General features: G+C 42.7%; 1 protein-coding gene across 1 annotated transcript; it reads left to right on the plus strand.

Annotated features, from left to right (window-relative positions):
* Positions 1-3,341: 3,341 nt before the first annotated feature.
* Serpinb5 (serpin family B member 5) lies at positions 3,342-16,815 on the plus strand. Its single transcript, XM_057770767.1, has 6 exons — positions 3,342-3,509; positions 5,438-5,575; positions 8,081-8,198; positions 10,196-10,338; positions 14,993-15,160; positions 16,423-16,815. Exons 1-6 carry the CDS (start codon positions 3,342-3,344, stop codon positions 16,813-16,815), a joined length of 1,128 nt encoding a protein of 375 aa, XP_057626750.1.
* The last annotated feature ends 2,372 nt before the right edge of the window (positions 16,816-19,187 follow it).

Raw genomic sequence — 19,187 nt, forward strand, 5'->3', positions numbered from 1 at the left:
ACAGCCTACCGAATAGTCCTCGGTGCTGCTCGGATGGTTCAGGACTGACCAGGCTGGTGTTGTTTCACTAGTTAGGGGTTCACTCCTAGTCAAAGGGCTATAAATTCCTGAAAACTGTATTTGTGTTACTGCTTGTGGAACCATCCGATTTCCTCCTGTCAAGATGAAAGTTACTCCAATGTGGGTTTGAAAGCTGCAGTTTATTTTTTCTGGGTTAGAGTCAAATAGAATAATATTTTTTTTCTAAAAACTTGAGTTGTAAGCCCAATTTTTAATGACTGATTGTCTCTCCAGCCTGAATTGTATCTTTAAAAAGACTGATCCTTGGATTTTCATGAAAATCGAAGACAATCTTGTACAGAGGCGATGAAGAGGTGGAAACAGTTGAAATAGTCTTAGCATTTTTGAATGCAGTTTTTTAGTCATGTAAACTTATTGTATGGGGCTTATTCATCTGGATTTGGAATTGACAAGTTTTAAAATAGTATTTGCGTGTGCAAAATGACCTATGTAGGGACCTCACACTTTTTTTTCTGGGTGTTACTGTCCACATGTCTGAGATTTGCTTAAATTCGTAGTCTTACAACATAGGGAGGCGCCAGCTGGCTGTACTCAGTCTTCTCTCCAGCTCCCTCAGAGGACACCAACTTTACATTGTTTCTCAGGTCACTCAGGACAAATCGCAGAGCCACTGGTGTGATTTTCCATTTGATAATTGATTGATTTCCTAACCGGTGGCGGCATGCCACTTGTCTCGTCGCTGTGACAACATATGTGAGGCGAACATCTCAAGGCAGGGTGTGCTTCCTTTGTCTGTCAGTTGCAGAAGACACAGCCCCTCGTGACAGGGAGGGGACAGCAGGGTGGGACGAGTGGGGGATTAGTCGCACTGCGAATCCACAGCCAGGAAACAACATGACTGACGCTTATGCAAAAGGAAACAGCTTGACTGACGCTTATGCTCAGCTTGCTTTCCGTTTTCCATTCAGTCTGGGACCCTGACCCCCTAGAATAGTGCCACGCATAGTTAGAGTAGTCCTCTATCTTAGTCAATCTAGAAACACCTCACAGGCATGAGCAGAGATTTGCTTCCATGGGGCTCTAAATTACATTAGTTCACAGGGATGATGAACCATCACACCGCTACAACACTCTGCGTACATATGCAGACCTTACACTTGATACCTTTGGGCTTCATCGGATGGCTGCGCTGTAGAGACTGCTCCTTTTCTTCACAGCCAAGGAGGATTTTCTGAGCAAGGGGCCAGTTGTCAGGCAGACATGTGGGTTTGGACTTCAAGGCCCACCATGCAGAGGAAGGTTCTCTGTGCTGACGGGAGCCATGCCATCTGTCAAGTGTGCATCCATTTATAGTTTCCAACCACGACCTGGATCCAAGCCTCACATTGTAATACAGCACTGGTATTAATATTGTAACTAGACTTATTGAAAGTTGAGTGAGTCTATGCCCAGAGTCATTTAGGCCGAATGGAGCTCAGCATGCTGGAACTAAGGAACGGCAGAGTGAACGTCTCCTTACACTCTGACATGCTTCCTGGAGGAAGTATTGAACAGTTTGCTGGGATTTGACTTTAGGTTTCTCTATTTGGTGAGGACACAGTTCCTCATTTCCCACACAACCCAGGTCGAGCTGTGGTTGTGGTCAACTCAGAATTGTCAGGGTTAAACATGCTGCTAGAGGAAGCCTGACATTCTGTTCTCCAAGTTTCTCACATATATTTCCTAAACCTGGAATCAGGAGTCTCTCATATGCTCCCCCGTGGTGGGCAGATGGCTCCAAGCCCTTCACAGACATACACAGCCGGGGATTCTGCTGATTTCTGTGCACTTCACACTGGTCAGCCTTTACGCAGGGGTGGTGATGTCATGGTCCCACCTGAGAGCAGGAATAGGACTAATGGCTTTTTAAAAACCTAAATGCCCACCATAAATTCCTGGTGCCTTGTGATAGATTTGTAATTGGCACACAAGCCTGTGTGCTCTTGCCATTCTTATCATAGGCATAAGCAGAAGGAGGATGTCAGGGAGAATGGCTGGTGGTCACCAGTGCAGGGTGTGTGTGTGTGCGCACGCGCGTGCACACACATGTGAGTGAGCGAGTGAGAAGGGGGGGCAGGGAGTGGTTGGTGGTCACCAGTGGGAAAGGTGGGGAGGTCAGGGGATGTGACTGGTGGTCACCAGTGGGCTCAACTTTGCCTTTCTTTTGCTAATACCTGTGATTTTCAGATTCTCAGGAATATTATGATCTATTTGTGTCATTCTACATACAGCCCTATAAAGAGAAATCTGAACACCGTTCTGAACCAGGAATCCACTTTTTGATTTTATTCTCTTGTCTTTGCATTTGTAATCTCTGTTTAGGTCTAAGGTGAAAACTGTAATCCTTCCATGTACTTGACTCTAAGACATTTATGGGTCCTGGCTAAGGAAGCCTTTGATCCTGAGTACTAAAACTGTCTCTCTGACCTCAGCATACACATCCTGTCTAAGCTATGTAGCAGTTTGCTCTCTCTGTATTTATCTTCCCTTTCTGTGTCTCCGTATCTCTATTTTCTTTTCTATTCTTAGAAAAACACTTGTCACCTTGGATTAGCTTCCACCTAACTCCAGTATGACCCCATTTTAATTAATTTAAACTGCAGAGACCTTCTTTCCAAACAAAGTTAAATTCATAGGTATTAAGACTTGGGAATTTGCTGGGCAGTGGTGGCGCACGCCTTTAATCCCAGCATTGGGAGGCAGAGTCAGGCGGATCTCTGTGAGTTTGAGGCCATCCTGGTCTACTGAGCGAGTTCCAGGACAGGCTACAAAGCTACACAGAGAAGCACTGCCTTGAAAAACAAAAAGAAAAAAGTTAGGGATCCAGTGTATTTTTGAGAACAAAATTATACACTTATTAAATATTAAATAGAGCAACATGAAAGTGCTATAATTACTTTTTGATATACAAATAGATATTTTGTCTAATTTAACCAAAATAGTAATTGAAATATGCGATTATAAAGTGGACTGAGTTTTACTAATGCCATCAATTACTCTGACTGCTTGCTGAGGAAGTGGCGCCAGGGCTGGGCACCAGATGCTGGCCACAGTGAAGATGCTGTGGAGAACAGAACACACAGAAGACACCATGCGCCTCAAGACATTTGCCCCGAGGTTTCTTTTTTTTTTTTTTTTTGGAATTTACCAAAAGTTTCTTCTTGTCTCCTGCCCAAGATCATTGCTTCACTGAAGTAGATTTCTTAGTGCTGTTGGCAGGATGTAGCTGAGAACACATTTTACACTGGAAATTAAGTTTTGTGCTTGGTTCCAGGCCCACGATGGATTCCCTGAGACTGGCGAATTCTGCTTTTGCTGTTGACTTGTTCAAACAGCTATGTGAAAAGGAGCCCACGGGAAATGTTCTCTTCTCTCCAATATGTCTCTCTACTTCCCTGTCACTTGCTCAAGTAGGTGCCAAAGGTGACACAGCAAATGAAATTGGACAGGTAAGCCACCCAAACCTTGTTTTGGTTTTGAATGGGGATAGTTACTAGAATTCATAGTCAGGGCCTAAGATAAAAGACATGTATCTGGACCATCTCCAGGGCTCTCTTAATCTCTTCTAAATGTGAACATTTATGGATAGCATGATCTATATTTAGAATGGGTAGCAGGTTAGGATGTAGAATATGGGGGTCTGACAGATGTTCCATTCCTCAGTGACTGTCAGCAAGTCACATGACATCCCTCACCTGACATTTCTGAAGATCAGTCCATGACTTGTTAATACTCCATTGCACACACTCTTGGTAAATGGGAAAAATCTGTCCCCTGCCTCTTGCCCTACATTCAGAGAACAAGAACTGCTCTCAACACACAGTTTATTTAGAACTTAATATTAAGATGTGAGCTCAATCACATTCTACTCTAGAGTATTTCCAATTTCAGAAGTAACATTTTAAATGATCTATCTTCAAGCTGGGACAGATAAAATGAATTGCATGCACATATGTTTTAGAACACTGGGGATTTGGTTATTTCATTTGAGAGGCATGGACTAAAGCAAAATTTCCCATGTAAATATATACATAATTATATAGATGTTTCAGAGTTTCTTTGGGGCTGTACTTGATTAGCTTGGTAAAGTTCTTAAACGAGCTGATTTTCTTGATTGCTGTTTGGAGGCCTCACAATCTCTTAGAAAGTACTATAATTCCAATTCCATTCTATTATTTTTATGTAGATTAATGTAAGGTTTAAAAAACCTTTCTTTTCACAAGCTCATCGGTATTTAAAATCACAAGCATCCATAAAATCATGACTCATAAATGTTGCCCAGGTTAGGATGAGAGACCAAGAGAGGCAGAGGCAGGGACCTGAGTCCTAGGGAGAGCTGCTGTGCTTTCCCACTTGAACTCCTCTCCAAATGCTCCAACCCAGCCTCCACTTTTCACTTTTCATCCCTTTTTCCAGAAGGGCTGTGGGGCCTGTCCATTCTTCAATCAAAAGAAAAGTATTTCAGTGCATGTGACATATCTGGTTTTTCCAAAACTTCTGGTCTTTTTAAATGTTATTTTTTCTTAATTCTTGGGAATATATATATATATATATATACACACACACATATATATATATACAATGAAACGATAATGTTCATCCCCATTTACCTTTTCTAACTCCCTTCAACCCCCCAACGTGACTTTTTCCAAGCTTCATGCCTCCCCCGCCCCCCGGACAACCTGCTTAGTCCAATTGGTGCTGCCTATATGCATAGAGGTGAGGTCATACCCTGAGGCACGGGAAATGTGCCAATGGCTGTGCATTCTCTGAGTTCTGGAGAAGCCCCTTTTTGCAATGGGCAGCAGTCAACACTGACATGCATGACTGGTCTAAGTTCTGAAATAAGAGACTGAGTACTCAGCCACAATGGGCCATCTTTTTTGACCTCTCTTCCCCTCACAACACGAAGGCTCGTGAAATGTGGAAGCCGAGGCAGTAAGAACGTAGGACATGGAGGATGTGGGGAAGTGCTGTGACATGCAAACTCCTGGGCCTCATAGGGTCAGAACACCCATCAGCTCCCAGCAGCTGTGGTTACCTGCACCACAAGACCTGAACCCGACACAGACAGACAGACAGGGAGGTGCTCTTTATGCCTCATGCCTTACTGAGGAGCTACTGATGCCCGGATCTCTTTCTCTCTCTCTCTCTCTCTCTCTCTCTCTCTCTCTCTCTCTCTCTCTCTCTCTCTCTCTCTCTCTCTCTCTCTCTCTTCTCTCTCTCTCCTCTCCCCCTTTCTTAGAACATGGAATCTTGGGATCTGGTTCAGGTCCTCATTCTTGCAGCGCAAGCACTTTATCTCCTCAATCCCAGAACAATGTTTTATTTTATTTTTTGATAATGGAATTCTCTCTCTCTCTTTTTTTTTAAACAGGTCCTTCATTTTGAGAACGTCAAAGATGTACCCTTTGGGTTTCAAACAGTCACTTCGGATGTAAATAAGCTCAGTTCCTTTTACTCTTTGAAGCTAATCAAGCGACTCTACATAGACAAATCTCTGAACCCTTCTACAGTAAGTGGTTTTTCACAGCTTGGTTGTGCTCCATCCCAGGAGGGGCATGTCACTCTGTGGGCCCACAGCTTGTTCCGGGACACCTCCTTTCATAGACCATAAACCATAGCATGGTTTGAGGCTTAGGAAAGGAAAGCGACCCTACTGCAGATGATGCAGGATGAAACGGCAGTCACTTCTGGCTTGGAATACAGAGAACCTTGTCCCCTTTCCCTATGAACTTTAACCAACCCTTCCCCACCCTCAGTTCCTTTGGAAAGAAGGGATAATGGAAGGACCAACTATTTAGTAAACCGATCTTCATAAGGACTCAAAATGACTTGCAAGAAACTTTCTCCTTAAACAATGGGACACACACTGCCTGAGGTTGTCTTAAACTTCCCAACTCTTTTTTTTTAATTTGTCCAGATTACATTTAGAATCAGTAGAAAATAACCAACATAAATGACTCGTTTTCATCAGATGTGAGCCAGTGCTGTTTTCCTAGGCCACTCAGAAAAACATTGTACAAATATGTCGTAGTCATTTAAGCCAAGGCATTTCTTGAAGCAGTCATATGAAGAACAGTGTGATCCCCTCCTGTTAGATCCTAGAGTGTAGCGCAATATTTTTAAGATCTCTGTTCTAACTAATAACCAACATTCTCGATTACAGGACATTCCCTTCTCTGGTAATGTAGAACTGACTCAACTCTTGTTTCTCTGGTCACAGTTTCAAGCTTCTAGATTGCCAGGCCAAATGTTCCACCACGGCATAGCAGTGTTCTGCATTCCACACTTGCTTTTGTGAGAGACGGTTGAGGAATAAGTTATTAGATATTGTTGTGAGTTTATCCTTATGGCGTGAAGACAAATATGTCCCAGCTGTCGCCTGGGAAATGAAAGGAAATTGAGATGTGCATTTCAACTGAGTATGGAGCATGTTCAAAACTCCCCAAGTGATGGCTTGTCATTGGCGGTGGCAGTGGGGGCTCTTCACTTGCAGTCTTTTGATGTTCTTAGGAGTGTTGGCTGTCCCATCACTCCACGGTTGACTTTTAGCTAACTGGAGCTAAGTTAGTTGGGTAAGACTGTTGTTACTCTGAAGGAATTCAAGGACAGGGTGACACGGCATCCAATTCTGTTAGCTTGCTTGGACTTCCATTCCATATTTAGAATTATTTCTGCCAAACTTTTCTTTTCTTCTCTTCCCTTCCTTTCTCCCCATCCTTTCCTTCATTTCTTTTCTTTCCTTTTTCCCTTTCTATTCCCTCCCTTTCCTTGACATTTTCTCCCTTTTTCTTTCCCCTTGCCCTTCTCCCTCTTTCCCTTCTCTTTCCTTTTCTTCCCTCCATCTCTTCCCTCCCCTCCCTTCCTCCCCTTCTTCTCTCCTTTTCGCTTCTCTTCCTTTTTCTCTGTTTTTAATTGATTCTCCTACCATGAAATACCTGCAAATTTACCAGCTGGTACCCTGAGGAGCGGCCCCTGAATTTAAACCTCTCAAGTATTTGTTGGAAGCCTAAGTTCATGGCCTCCCATCTCTTGTATCAAGATTGGTGTTGGTAGGATTTGCATTTTAAACAAGAATTAGAGTTAGACACAGCACTATGTTCTTTACAGTCCCATCCTTCACATTTCAATGTGCAACTCATGGAAATCATGCTAAAATGCATAGTCTAAGTCAGCCAAGGGGCCGGAGAGCTCATTCTAACACGATCTTAGGTGATGCTTGACTTCTGATCTTTGGACCATATGTTGAGTGTCAGGACTCTAAAAAATATTCATTTATTTTAGTGGAGATAAGGGTTTTTGCTCATTGTTTTCATTTCTGATTCTTATTTTTGACATACATCCTATATATAGATGTTGTGTTCATTATTTGTTCTTGTTGCAGAAATAAAATACTTTCTAGAGGCAAGTTAATGGAAGAAAGAATTATTTTGGCTCTAAGTTTTCCAAGTCTATGGCTGCATGGGCAGAAATGTCAGTAGGAATAGGTATCGGAAGACAGCTGCTCACATTATGAAGGACCAGGAAGTAGAGAGTGACAGGAGGTGACAGTGAGAATATTATCTCCAAGGACCCCAGTGACCTTTGTTTTCCAGTTAGGCTGTATTTCTCAAAGTTTATAGGAAGTCTCAAAATAGCACCAGAAATTGAGAACTAAAAGTTCAAACCTTAAGTGTCTGAGACATATTTTAGTTTAGTATACTATATATGTAATAATATAAATATTTTTGAATATTGGGATTTATACTTTAACTGTACATATTTAATGTAGTGTTTCTTTTGTTTTTGACAGACCTGATAATCAATTGATAATTTAATAATTGTTATGTCTTATAACTGAAGAAATAAAACATCTAATACAAAGAAAATACTTATTTCTACATGAGGCTTCATATGGTGTGACAAATTTTTGAAAATGTATGCATAGTAATAGATATTTAAGGAATTCATTTCTTAGCATTAGCTCCATCTACAGATGCTAAGAGCTTTGTGATTCTGTGAATTGGATGTTTTTCAGGAATTTATCAGTTCTACAAAAAGGCCATATGCAAAAGAATTGGAAACTGTCGACTTCAAAGATAAACTGGAAGAAACGAAAGGTCAAATTAACAGCTCTGTTAAGGAGCTCACAGACGGCAAGTACCCTTTAATGTTCTGTAAACAGCTGAGTAAAGAGGTCTCCCTGCTTAGCAATGCTTGCTTCAAGCCTAAAAATATTGAACATCTGGAAGCTTCTTCGGGTAATTTTAGTGCACAAGCTAAGTTCTTTGCCCATCAAGTCATGTCAACAACTGCAGTTTCTGGGCATTTCTTGTATCAGCTCATAACTTGGCAAATTGTATGCTTTTTTTTTTCTTTAGCATGCTCTGCTTTGCTCTCTGACAAGCTGCCACATGCCCTGGTAGGGGCCCAGCTGTTTCCTTTATACTATGGCTTTTGGCAAGTCACAAAGTCAGGTTTTAAAGTCTTGAAATGGGAAGATGATCCTTGAATCTGCTTCCAACTAAAAATTTTTACAGCTTTATCAAAAATGAAAAAAAGTCCAAAAAGTCTTAGGCAAATGCAAATCTAGAACAAAGGAAACCTAGCAACCAGAGTGGAAGTTTGTCCCTAATCTCACAAGTTCTCAGGCTGCCCTCATTCAAGTCCATTCCTGCTTCCTTTCAGCTCTCTCTCTGCATTGACTTCACCGCCCCCATTAAAAGTCCCTGTGAATTGTCTTCCTTGTCAAGGAAGAATTGGAACTCAGATGGTTTGGACTGCAGTCAGTGACTAGTTCTCCTTTCCTAGAGATATGTTTGTTCAGGGGGGCCTGTTGGGAGGTAGAAAGTAATTTTGAAGGACTGGCGGTCACTGACGGCTGCAGAGGGATATGCTGCTGGGGTGAGGAGATACACTGCTTTTGAGAACTGCCAGAGATCAGCACAGCATCCCATTTGAGTGCTGCCTCATGAATGATGTCCACCTCTAACAACATGGGAAGAGCAGGAACTCTGGAGTCATTTAGAAGCCAGATTCAAATCCAGGTACCACAAATAGATGGTCAACAGGTTTAGATATGGAGCTGAAATTTACCCAGCAGTCAAATGAGGCATATCTTACTAAAATTCACATGTGATTGCTGTGAGGCCTCCAAATATATCGTGTGTATGTATATACACTATATGGTAGTCATAAACATATACACATGTGGATATATATATTGCATGAATACACACAGTGTCTGACTGGAGAGGGTGGGGCTTAGGGGGAATTCTGAATTTGGAGACAGAAGCAAGATGTCAGCTGAAACTCTGCCACTATTGCCATCTGGATTTTTATTAGGTCTTCGGGTTTCTTTAATAAAGTCATCACGTAGCCGACATAGGCAGGACTGGACTCAGGTTGTAGGGCCTAGAGTATGAAAGAAAATGCAGGCTCTATGTTATAGATTCATTAGTTAGCATGTTAAGGCAGTGGTGGCAGAACACTGACCCTGTGCATGATTCCTTAAAATGGACACTGGGCATGACCACAACATGAAAATTAGAGATTAGGTAAGTGACAATGCTTTGCAAAACTGCCAGGTGCCATTCAAACCAGAGGAGTGTTTTTCTCAAGGGGGTTTCATGGTTGTGCTCTGTGGGCTGTGGAGGACTTAAGGCCTGAGGTAATTACGATGCGACTGCACTTGTGAGTGTTACAGCTGACCTCCAGTCCATCAGATGCCTCCAAGGAGTGAGTTGGGGAAAGGAGTGTAGAGTTTTAGAGCAAAGATGTAGCCTCAGCTGAGCACAGTAGAGCAGCCCTTGACTCCTTCTGAACCTCAGGTTCCTCAACTGTTAATGGAAAACAGTGAGGTAATATATGTGGAGGTGTGGACGCAGCCCGGTGGAAAGCACATGTCTACTCAGTCAGCACAGGAGTACAAACTGAGTCAGAAAGGGCTTATTTCCAGTCCTAGATCTCTCTGAGATGTCTGGTCTGGAAGGGAAGGAGGGCAGAAAAGATGCCCTCAATTGGACAGCCTTGGCTGCCAGTCCTTCCAGGTGTGATGCTAACGAGTGATGGGTGTCCAGTCAGTGAACAAGCATGCAGTAGCAGGCTGCTTCGATGAACGACTGTGATGTGTGGTTTCTACAATAATTTGCAGGCCATTTTGAGAACATTTTGTCGGAGAACAGTGTAAGCGACCAGACCAAAATCCTCATGGTTAATGCCGCCTACTTTGTTGGAAAGTGGATGAAAAAATTTCCTGAATCAGAAACAAAAGAATGTCCATTCAGAGTCAACAAGGTATGTGTAGCATGAAGAAGGAAATGGGTTTCAAATCGTGGCAGCAGAGCAGGGCTCAGGGACTCTTGGTGTGGATGTGAAGACTTCCTGAAATCAAGGAGGGAAAGGGAAAGGAAGGAAGCAAAGAAACCACATTAGAGGCCTTTGGGTTATCAGGAAAGTTAGACCAGTTAGGAATTGTGCTCCTAATTCAGTCACTTCACTTTTATCTCATTTTCTTACGTACCTGGTGATAAAATTCATGGTTTAATATTCATCTCTTATCCCTTCCTCCTTTCCCCTTTTGGTAGAGCCCAGTCCATCCCCATTCCAGCCCCAGCTCAGCCCCAGCCTAGCCCACCCCCATTCCAGCCCCATCCCCAGCCCCAGCCCCATCCTCATCCCCATCCCCAGCCCCATCCCCAACCCAGCCTCATCCCCATCCTCAGCCTTGCCCCATCCCCAACCCAGCTCCATCCCCAGCCCCATCCCAGCCCATCCCACCCCATCCCCAGCCCAGCCCCATCCCCAGCCCCATCCCAGCCCCATCCCCAGCTGCAGCCCAGCCTTATCCCCAGCCCAGCCCCATCCCCAGCCCAGCCTCAGCCCCAGCCCAGCCTCATCCCCATCCTCAGCCCAGCCCCATCCCCAGCCCATCCCCAGCCCCATCCCAGCCCCATCCTCAGCCCCATCCCCAGCCCATCCCCAGCCCATCCCCAGCCCAGCCCCAGCCCAGCCCCAACCCCAGCCCCAGCCCAGCCTCATCCCCATCCTCAGCCCAGCCCCATCCCCAGCCCATCCCCAGCCCATCCCCAGCCCAGCCCCAGCCCAGCCCCAGCCCAGCCCCAACCCCATTCCTCCCCATCCAGCCCAACCTTCCACTCCCCAGTCCATTGCTCCCCAGCCCAGCCTAGAGCATTTGTAATATGCTTTGAGGCACTGGCTGATTATGAAGAACAAAGCATAGCTTTACTCATCTATTCCTAGCAGTCATTACAGAAAGAATTAGAAGCTCATTTTTTGGAGCGGTATCATTTATGCTATTGAGGTGGATGCATAAAAACTAATATCTGTAAACAAAGGACCATTTTAAGATATATTAAACCAAAGAATCAAGACTAGAAAAAACTTGAAAGAGCCTGGGGAACCTCAGGGATCTGTGTGTAATTTGGTTTTGTTTGAGAAATGTGACTTGTGTGAATATTTGGGCCAGTAAGATGCCTCAGCAGGTAAAGAAACTTACTTCCAACCCTCATGGCTTGTGTTCGGTCCCCCAAATCCACATGGTATAAAAAGAGAGACAATTTTTGCCAGTTGTTCTAACTTCCACACGTGTGCATGTATCATAATGCTTGCCTATGTTTGAACACACACATCTGAATAAATGTAATAATAATGAAACTCAGGCCTGAAACAGTAAACACTTTAGCTGAAATACTCAAGGTGTCTCACCTTGTAGATACGATGCTGCACTTCTTAGTGTTCAGGTTCTCCAAGATCCTGGATTGCCTGCTATCAGCCACTTGTTTTCACCAAATATCATCTTTAAAAATAAGTCCATTTTGATCATAGTCTTTCCCCTCTCCCTCCCCACCCAAGTGCATGATGTTCTCACCTCCTTTCCAAACAAACAAACAAAGAAACAAGAAAACAACAAGCAACAAAAGTCAAAAGAGATAAACAAAATAAAAAAGAAAGCAAAACAAGAAATAAAACAAAAAGCACACTCACAAAAGCCATGGAGTGTCCGTGCTGGCCGACTGCTCCCGAGCATGGGCCTTCCCTGGAGTGTGGGTGATAAACCCAGGGACACTCCAATGGAGAAAATGGAGCTCCCCTTTCTCAGCAGGTATCGATCACAAAAAACTTCTTGGTTAGGGTGGGACTTGGTGTCTACTTCCTCTTCTCAGTGCAGGGATTCCATCTAGCTTGAACTGTCGCAGTTCTTGTGCATGCTGTCCCAGCCTCCGTAAGTTCATGCGTGTATCCGCCCTGCTGTGTCTGAAGAATGCTGTTTCCTTGATGCCATCCACCACTTCTGCCTTTTATAGTCTTCCTGCCTCCTCTTCTACAAAGATCTCTGAGCCTTGAGGGAGGAGTCAGATACAGACATCCCTTTTAGGATTGGGCACTCTGAAGTCCCTCACCCTGTGCACACTGTCCAGTTGTGGATTTTTTTTTGTTAGTTACCATCTACTGAAAGAAGAAAGTTCTCTGATGCTGCTGCTCTTAGCTATGTGTATAGCCGGGTGTCGTTAGGAGTCATTTTATTGCCATGTTCCTTCAGCAGAATGGTAGTGTAGGTTTTCCCCTGAGCCCTGTCTGTTCTCAGGTTCTTAATGCTAGAATCAAGGAGAAAATCCTTTTCAGATACCAACTTGGCCCGGGTTAGATAGAGTGGCTTCTGTAATTGCCCCTGTTCCCTCGTGGAGTTTATGTCCACACCCTCTCACATCAAATATTCTTTTCTTAAGACAAATTTGCTTTCCTATTTGCTCAGTTAGTGGCTGATCTTTATAAGGGTAAGGACGGTGCCTTTCTCACCTCGGTGTTTACAGTTTCTTACATTAAGCACTCTGCAAACTTTTGGATGAATAATCAATCAATTTTCAAAGACCAGCACCTCGAATTTTTTTCAGACAATCTTATGTAACCCAGGCTAGATTCCAGCTTATAACATATCCTCAAATGGCTCTGGCCTTCTGACTCTCCTGTCTCTACTTCTCCGATGCCTGGATTGTAGCCACTCACCTCCACACTTGGTGTGTGTATTGCCAGGGATTCAAACCAGAGCTCTGTGCATGCTAGGCAAGCATTTGACATACTGACCCACACCCTCAGCTCTAAATCAGTGTCAGACAAAACACAACAGTCCGTGATCACATAGTTCTTAAGGAGGGAGAAGTACTGTTAGTGCCCTGAGGGACCCAGAGTCTTCCAGGGTGCTGGGGAGCGAGAAGCTGCTCCTGCTGGATCCAGAGTCTCCCAGGGTGCTGGTTGAGGGGGGCAGGGGATTCTCTTCACACTTTCTCTCCTGAGTTCTTTGACTGCAGTGGACTTAACTGACTGCTAGGTACAGAGCTGGCTGTCCACCAGATGTGTGTTGGTGACAGCAGTTACTCTTTAGACCCCTCAGACACTGCAAGTTCACACACAGGCTTTGGCATGGCTCTGGGCGTTCTTGATGCTGTCTGCCATTGAGAGCTGGAACAGCATATACTTTACAGCCTCTGCCCTCACAGGGGTGTGGGGTCACCGCACTACCAGTCATGTCAGGATGACACGGCTCATTTGGTTGATGGTTGACGCTCCTCTCTGGGAGGGGTCAACAATAAGCCCTACAGCATGTGGCTCAGGGTGTCTCTTGTGGATTCCCTGAGGTCACTCATAGAATGCCAGTGGGCGGAACTGGGACTTGGGCTTTGATCTTGTTAAGATCTGTGGTTTTTATATTTGTGAAATGGCTAAAGGATGTTTCTAAACAGAGAGAGAGAGAGAATGTGTGCTCTACCTTCATTCTTGCTATGATGTCATAAAGCCGGGTAACACCAGAGCCTGGAAACCTGGCCCCTGAGCAGTTGTAGGGGTGATGTCATGGTAGTTCAGTATCTGCCAACATGCGGTTAGACTTGACTCTGTCTGCATGGGGTAGCACACTGCTTTTGAATATGGGTCCTATTACTTCTCTCCTGAGTCCTTTGAACCACATTTGTAAATCACTGAGTGTTTTGAGTGATGGTATTAAACTGTTTCTCATGTACCTTGATGTTTCCTTTAAGGGCTAGACTATACTGATGAAGTTATAGTAAGAGCTTAATGTGATGTCTATTCTGAGAAATTCTGTACAGATCTACAAGTTATGTACTTAAATGATTGAGACAAGAAGTGGTTTGGGGTTTAGATTTTTTCCCCAGATTTTGTAATACTTCCATTTATTTAATGAATTATCTTGGGGGTTGAACCCAAATCTAAGGAATTTGTTTGTTTCATATACATATTAGAAAAAGTTTGAAAATAATTTTATACATTTTTCTCCCTCCTTCCCCCTCTATCTTTGTGTGTATGTGTGTGTGCTCACGCGTGTGCACACGCACGCACATTGCTAGGGTGTTGAACCCACAGCTTTGCACATGCTAGGCAAATGTTAAAGTCCTGAGTGATGTCTTCAGTCCATGTGGTTCTGAGACAAGGTATTTCTATGTAGCTCAAACTGGCTTTGAATTTGCGATGTAGCCCAGGCTTGCCTTCAATTTCTGGTTCTTCTGCCTCTGTCTACAGAGTGCTGGGTTACAGGTGCCTGCTCTCGTATTCATATTAATTCCTTGTATTTTGATATAAATCAAATTGTGCTATTTTCCTTTTATGTGTGTAAATATAATATAGTTTTTATCATGTGGAGCACATGAATAACTTTCAAATGAAGTCATAAAGTCATCACAGGATGCAAGCAGTGTGGATTCCTCTGTGTGTGCTTAAGCTACAGTGATCCAAAGCATAAGAGAAGTTAGTATATTTCTGTCTCTATTGTCATTACTGTCTCTATTTCTATCTCTATCATGTAAATCTCTGTCTATGTTTGTATATTTGTGTTTATATAGATATGTTTATATGCATATATATGTATTTTTTTATATAAATTGAACATTAACCCTTTTAAAACTTTCTCTTCTAACAGACAGACACCAAACCAGTACAAATGATGAATCTAGAGGCCACGTTCTGTTTGGGCAACATTGATGAGATCAACGCTAAGATCATAGAACTTCCCTTCCAGAATAAGCATCTCAGTATGCTCATTGTGCTACCCAAGGATGTGGAGGATGAGTCCACAGGCCTGGAAAAGGTAAGGAGGCAGCTGGGCACTTAGACAGGAGAACAAGTGAGAGGAGGGAGGAGCAGGCACGGCCCTGCCCCACACACCCTAGCCCAGTCATCTTCAAGGGTTTTGAGGTCCAGTCTCGCTCTTTTCTTCTTTAAAGTGAAAACAGTCAACATTTGTTTGTCATCTACAATGGGCCAAGGCTGCTACTAAAGTCTTCCAATAATTTTTTCATTTAATTTGTATAACATTCCTACGAAATAGAAGCCATTATCATGTTCTTGTTTACTAATGAGGAAGGAAGTCACAGAGGCGAGTAGTTGATGGCCACATGATCCGTCAATGACACGAAAACCAAGAGTCTGAGCTCAAGAGGAAAAAGAGCTCTTGGCCTATACTTCATGTGGTAAATGGACAGATCAATAAGCCCATTAGCCCACTAGTTGCAAAACTAGTTAATTATAGTGATTTTTTTGGTCCTATTAATTTGTACCGAGTGAAAGTGAGAATATTAATGAGAAGTAGCTGTTGTATACTAATAAAAGACTAAATTATTCCTTCCCTATTTAAAACGCACTCACACCAGCTTGTGACTTTGCCATGCCCTTGGCTGTTATCCGCACCAGGAGAGCAACACTGGTGTAATATTAATATCAGGGAACTGTCATTCTCAGTGGCACTTGTGGGAAGGCAAGGAGCCATTTGATTTCATTTGTTCCATGAAGAATTTTATGACTAACTTATTTTATGCTTCATTGCATATCTATCTTTTCAACCAGTTGAAATGATTGTATTCATCACCTCCAATCTAAGGAGCAGATCAGAGCTAGTCTGAGTTCCCATCATAAAGAGAAAAGGAATAGCTTTTAATTAACTTTGGTGGTATGCCTAGATCATTATTAATGAGAACTCCTTTGTAAAGAAAATATAATAAACAGTCAGTGGATCTATACAAAAACTTCTAATTTTATATTCATTTTACTGTGGTATATGTAACATCATAATCTATGTGTCTCTTTCTACAAAAACAAACAAACAAACAAAACTGCTCTATAATTTAAGCAAAAGAGAGCCTTCCTGTAGGGTGGGGAGGAGATGTCTGGGTGGCTGGTGAATCCTATATGAGGAACTTGCTGGGCCATCTCCAAGCCAAAGTTGATTTAGATTGTTTAAAGTTGGTCTTACAGTAATACTTTCTGTTTTTAATCAAGGTAGATCTTCCTTCCTTCCTTTCTCTTTCTTTCCAGTCAGAAGTAAATAAAATTCTTTCCTATTTTGTCCTTCAGATTGAAAAGCAGCTCAACCCAGACACACTGTTGCAGTGGACCAACCCCAGCACCATGGCCAACGCCAAAGTCAAACTCTCTCTCCCAAAGTTTAAAGTGGAAAAGATGATTGATCCCAAGGCTAGTCTGGAAAGGCTGGGTCTGAAAAGTCTCTTTGATGAAAACACATCTGATTTCTCTGGCATGTCAGAGACCAAGGGAGTGACCCTATCAAATGTGATTCACAGGGTATGCCTAGAAATAACCGAAGATGGTGGCGAGTCCATTGAGGTGCCAGGATCCCGAATCTTACAGCACAAGGATGAATTCAATGCTGACCACCCATTTATCTATATCATTAGACACAACAAAACACGAAACATCATTTTCTTTGGCAAATTCTGTTCTCCTTAAGTGGCAGGGCCCTGCTAAGTCTCAGGTAACTTGTCTGGAGTTGCAGATCTCTGTAAACTTTGTATGCAGACAATCACTTTCTATACAATAAATTGTTAATTTTGCTGAATCAGGAAACAGCTGGTACTTGTCGTGTGTAGCCTTCATACTAACAGACACTTCTTTTCCAATTCCTCCTTGTTTTTCTTTGTCAAAGAAAATGACACATGCTTGTAATGAATGGGAATCACCTTAGCAAAGAATGTGTGTTCTTTGTCAAAGATCTAGAACTACTCACAAAAATACAGTCTTCCACAAAGAAATTCCTATAAGGATGATGTGGATCCTCAGAACTTCGCCTTTCTTCACTGAGATGAAGAATGTTCCATACATTTCCACCATTTTAAAGCCTTGAGGAACTCTAGAGTATGGGGCCCACGAGAGTACCCTGTCACTATGCTGTGGGTCTGGAAGTCTTCATGTTAAACCCTGAGAAACAGTTTTTTTTCAGGATCTTAATGGGAGATTTTAGAAAGATAGCATGTTGTAAATACTATATATTATGGAACTCCAAAATAGGGTCTGGAATACTAATACTTTAATATTTCTGCTAAAAAGCATAGGTTATTCACACAAAACAAGTATATAAGGATAGTTCACAAATGACCAATATTTCTGAAAAATGAATAAGTTGTCAGCTCATGGAAACACTTTGCAGAACATTCTAGATCTTTTGAGTATTGGATAAAGTTCTGGTCCCATTTTAGCTGAAGACTAAGACCCTAGGGGGAAGCTTAGCTTTTACAAAAATGGCTTTTGTTTCTCCTAGCTGCCTCACCTGGTCATTTGGGTGGTATGACTTCTGGCAGGGCTTCTAGCCAGATGACAGGGTTCTTCACACCTCCAACACCAGTGACTTATGATCTCCAGGGATTTTCTTGATGATAAGAGAGTTTGTGGCTGTTTAAGGAACTTTCTTTTTTTGTCTAATGTGGCAGTGGGAAAAGGAAGGGATCCCAAACCTCCAGAAAACACAAGCAAAACTATTTAAGTACTCATCATGCATTGGAATATGTTTTTTTTTTAAAATCTGGCTGTTGGATAACAGTTTGTAATCTACACACATAGTTTATTAAATGGTTCTGATAAATTAGTTATGTTGCAACCAAACCTAATGTTTTAACTCACCCCCAGAAGGAAATATTTGCTGTGGTTTTTCTTATATGCCTCTCCTATTCCAATTCATTGCCGTTTATTGTAAATAATTTTTTTTTCTTCTGAAGGTTCAGTGGTGACTTTTTTTCTGTGCTATTGACAATAAAATATTATTGAATTGTGTGCCTTGTTCTTTCTTTATTGGCTTAGAGTTACTGTCTTCTTCATTTTGTTTATACATGTAAATGCCTTCTGGAAGGTCGCTAATGTGTACTAAAATGAACACAAATAAGCCATATTATTCTTCTTTCTCCCTGGCCATTGGCTCTTGCATTCTGCTATTCCAACAAAGACTAAACCAGGAAGGTGTCAGCAACATCCAAGCACTTACAAGTTATTTGAAATCACAGCCTCCCAGGAGGACCTGCATCTTCTCTCCTGCATTTTCTCTTCCGCTCCTTCCCCCAAACGTAACTTTACTGAAACCCATAAGGTTATGATGTTTCTTTAGTTGGCGCATTTTTCTCAAGGCCATATCCATTTCTTTCTAATTACTTATAATGTACTTGAACCTAATAGTCAACACCCTCACAATATGCACAAAATGAATGTGTTTTCTTTTGCAATAAATATCCAAACACACCCACTTCATAAAAGGAAAATGAATCCTTATACAAGAGCACCACTCTTGTTCATTTCCCTCTCCCAACCTACAAATAAAATATGGAATGATTCTGGGAAAGGTGAATGAGAGGAAGAGGAGAGAGAGGGTGGTGCCTCCTGGCCAATGGCTTAGGGAGCTCCAAGAGTCTCCAGGAAGGAATTTGAAAAACATTGATTGTTCTGGTTAGTGCTTCCCTGGGATCCTCTACACTGGTCCTTCCCAATCATGGGGAACTTCTGCCCTCTAGAGGATCGTTTTATTCTCATTACTGGGAGAATATATTTTGGTCTGGTTAATTAGTACTTACAATGGCTTGAAGACCAACCCCTCACTCCTCCTTAGGAGTATTATCCAGCTCATCATGCCTACGGGGCCAGGGCAACACCACTGGGGCACTTGCTAAAAGGGATGCAGTGAGAGCATCCCAAGGCAGAGAAAGAAGAAAGGTTTGGACCTCTAGTAGAGGATGAAGGATGTCTGCTTGCCATCATCTATAAAGAGGCCTACAATATATTTGGTTGGTTATTTTGGCAGATCCTACTTGGAGGAGGACCTTCCTGGTGGGGGTGTGGGG

This window comes from Chionomys nivalis, chromosome 5, assembly GCF_950005125.1.
Source record: "Chionomys nivalis chromosome 5, mChiNiv1.1, whole genome shotgun sequence".
Classification (NCBI taxonomy): domain Eukaryota; kingdom Metazoa; phylum Chordata; class Mammalia; order Rodentia; family Cricetidae; genus Chionomys; species Chionomys nivalis.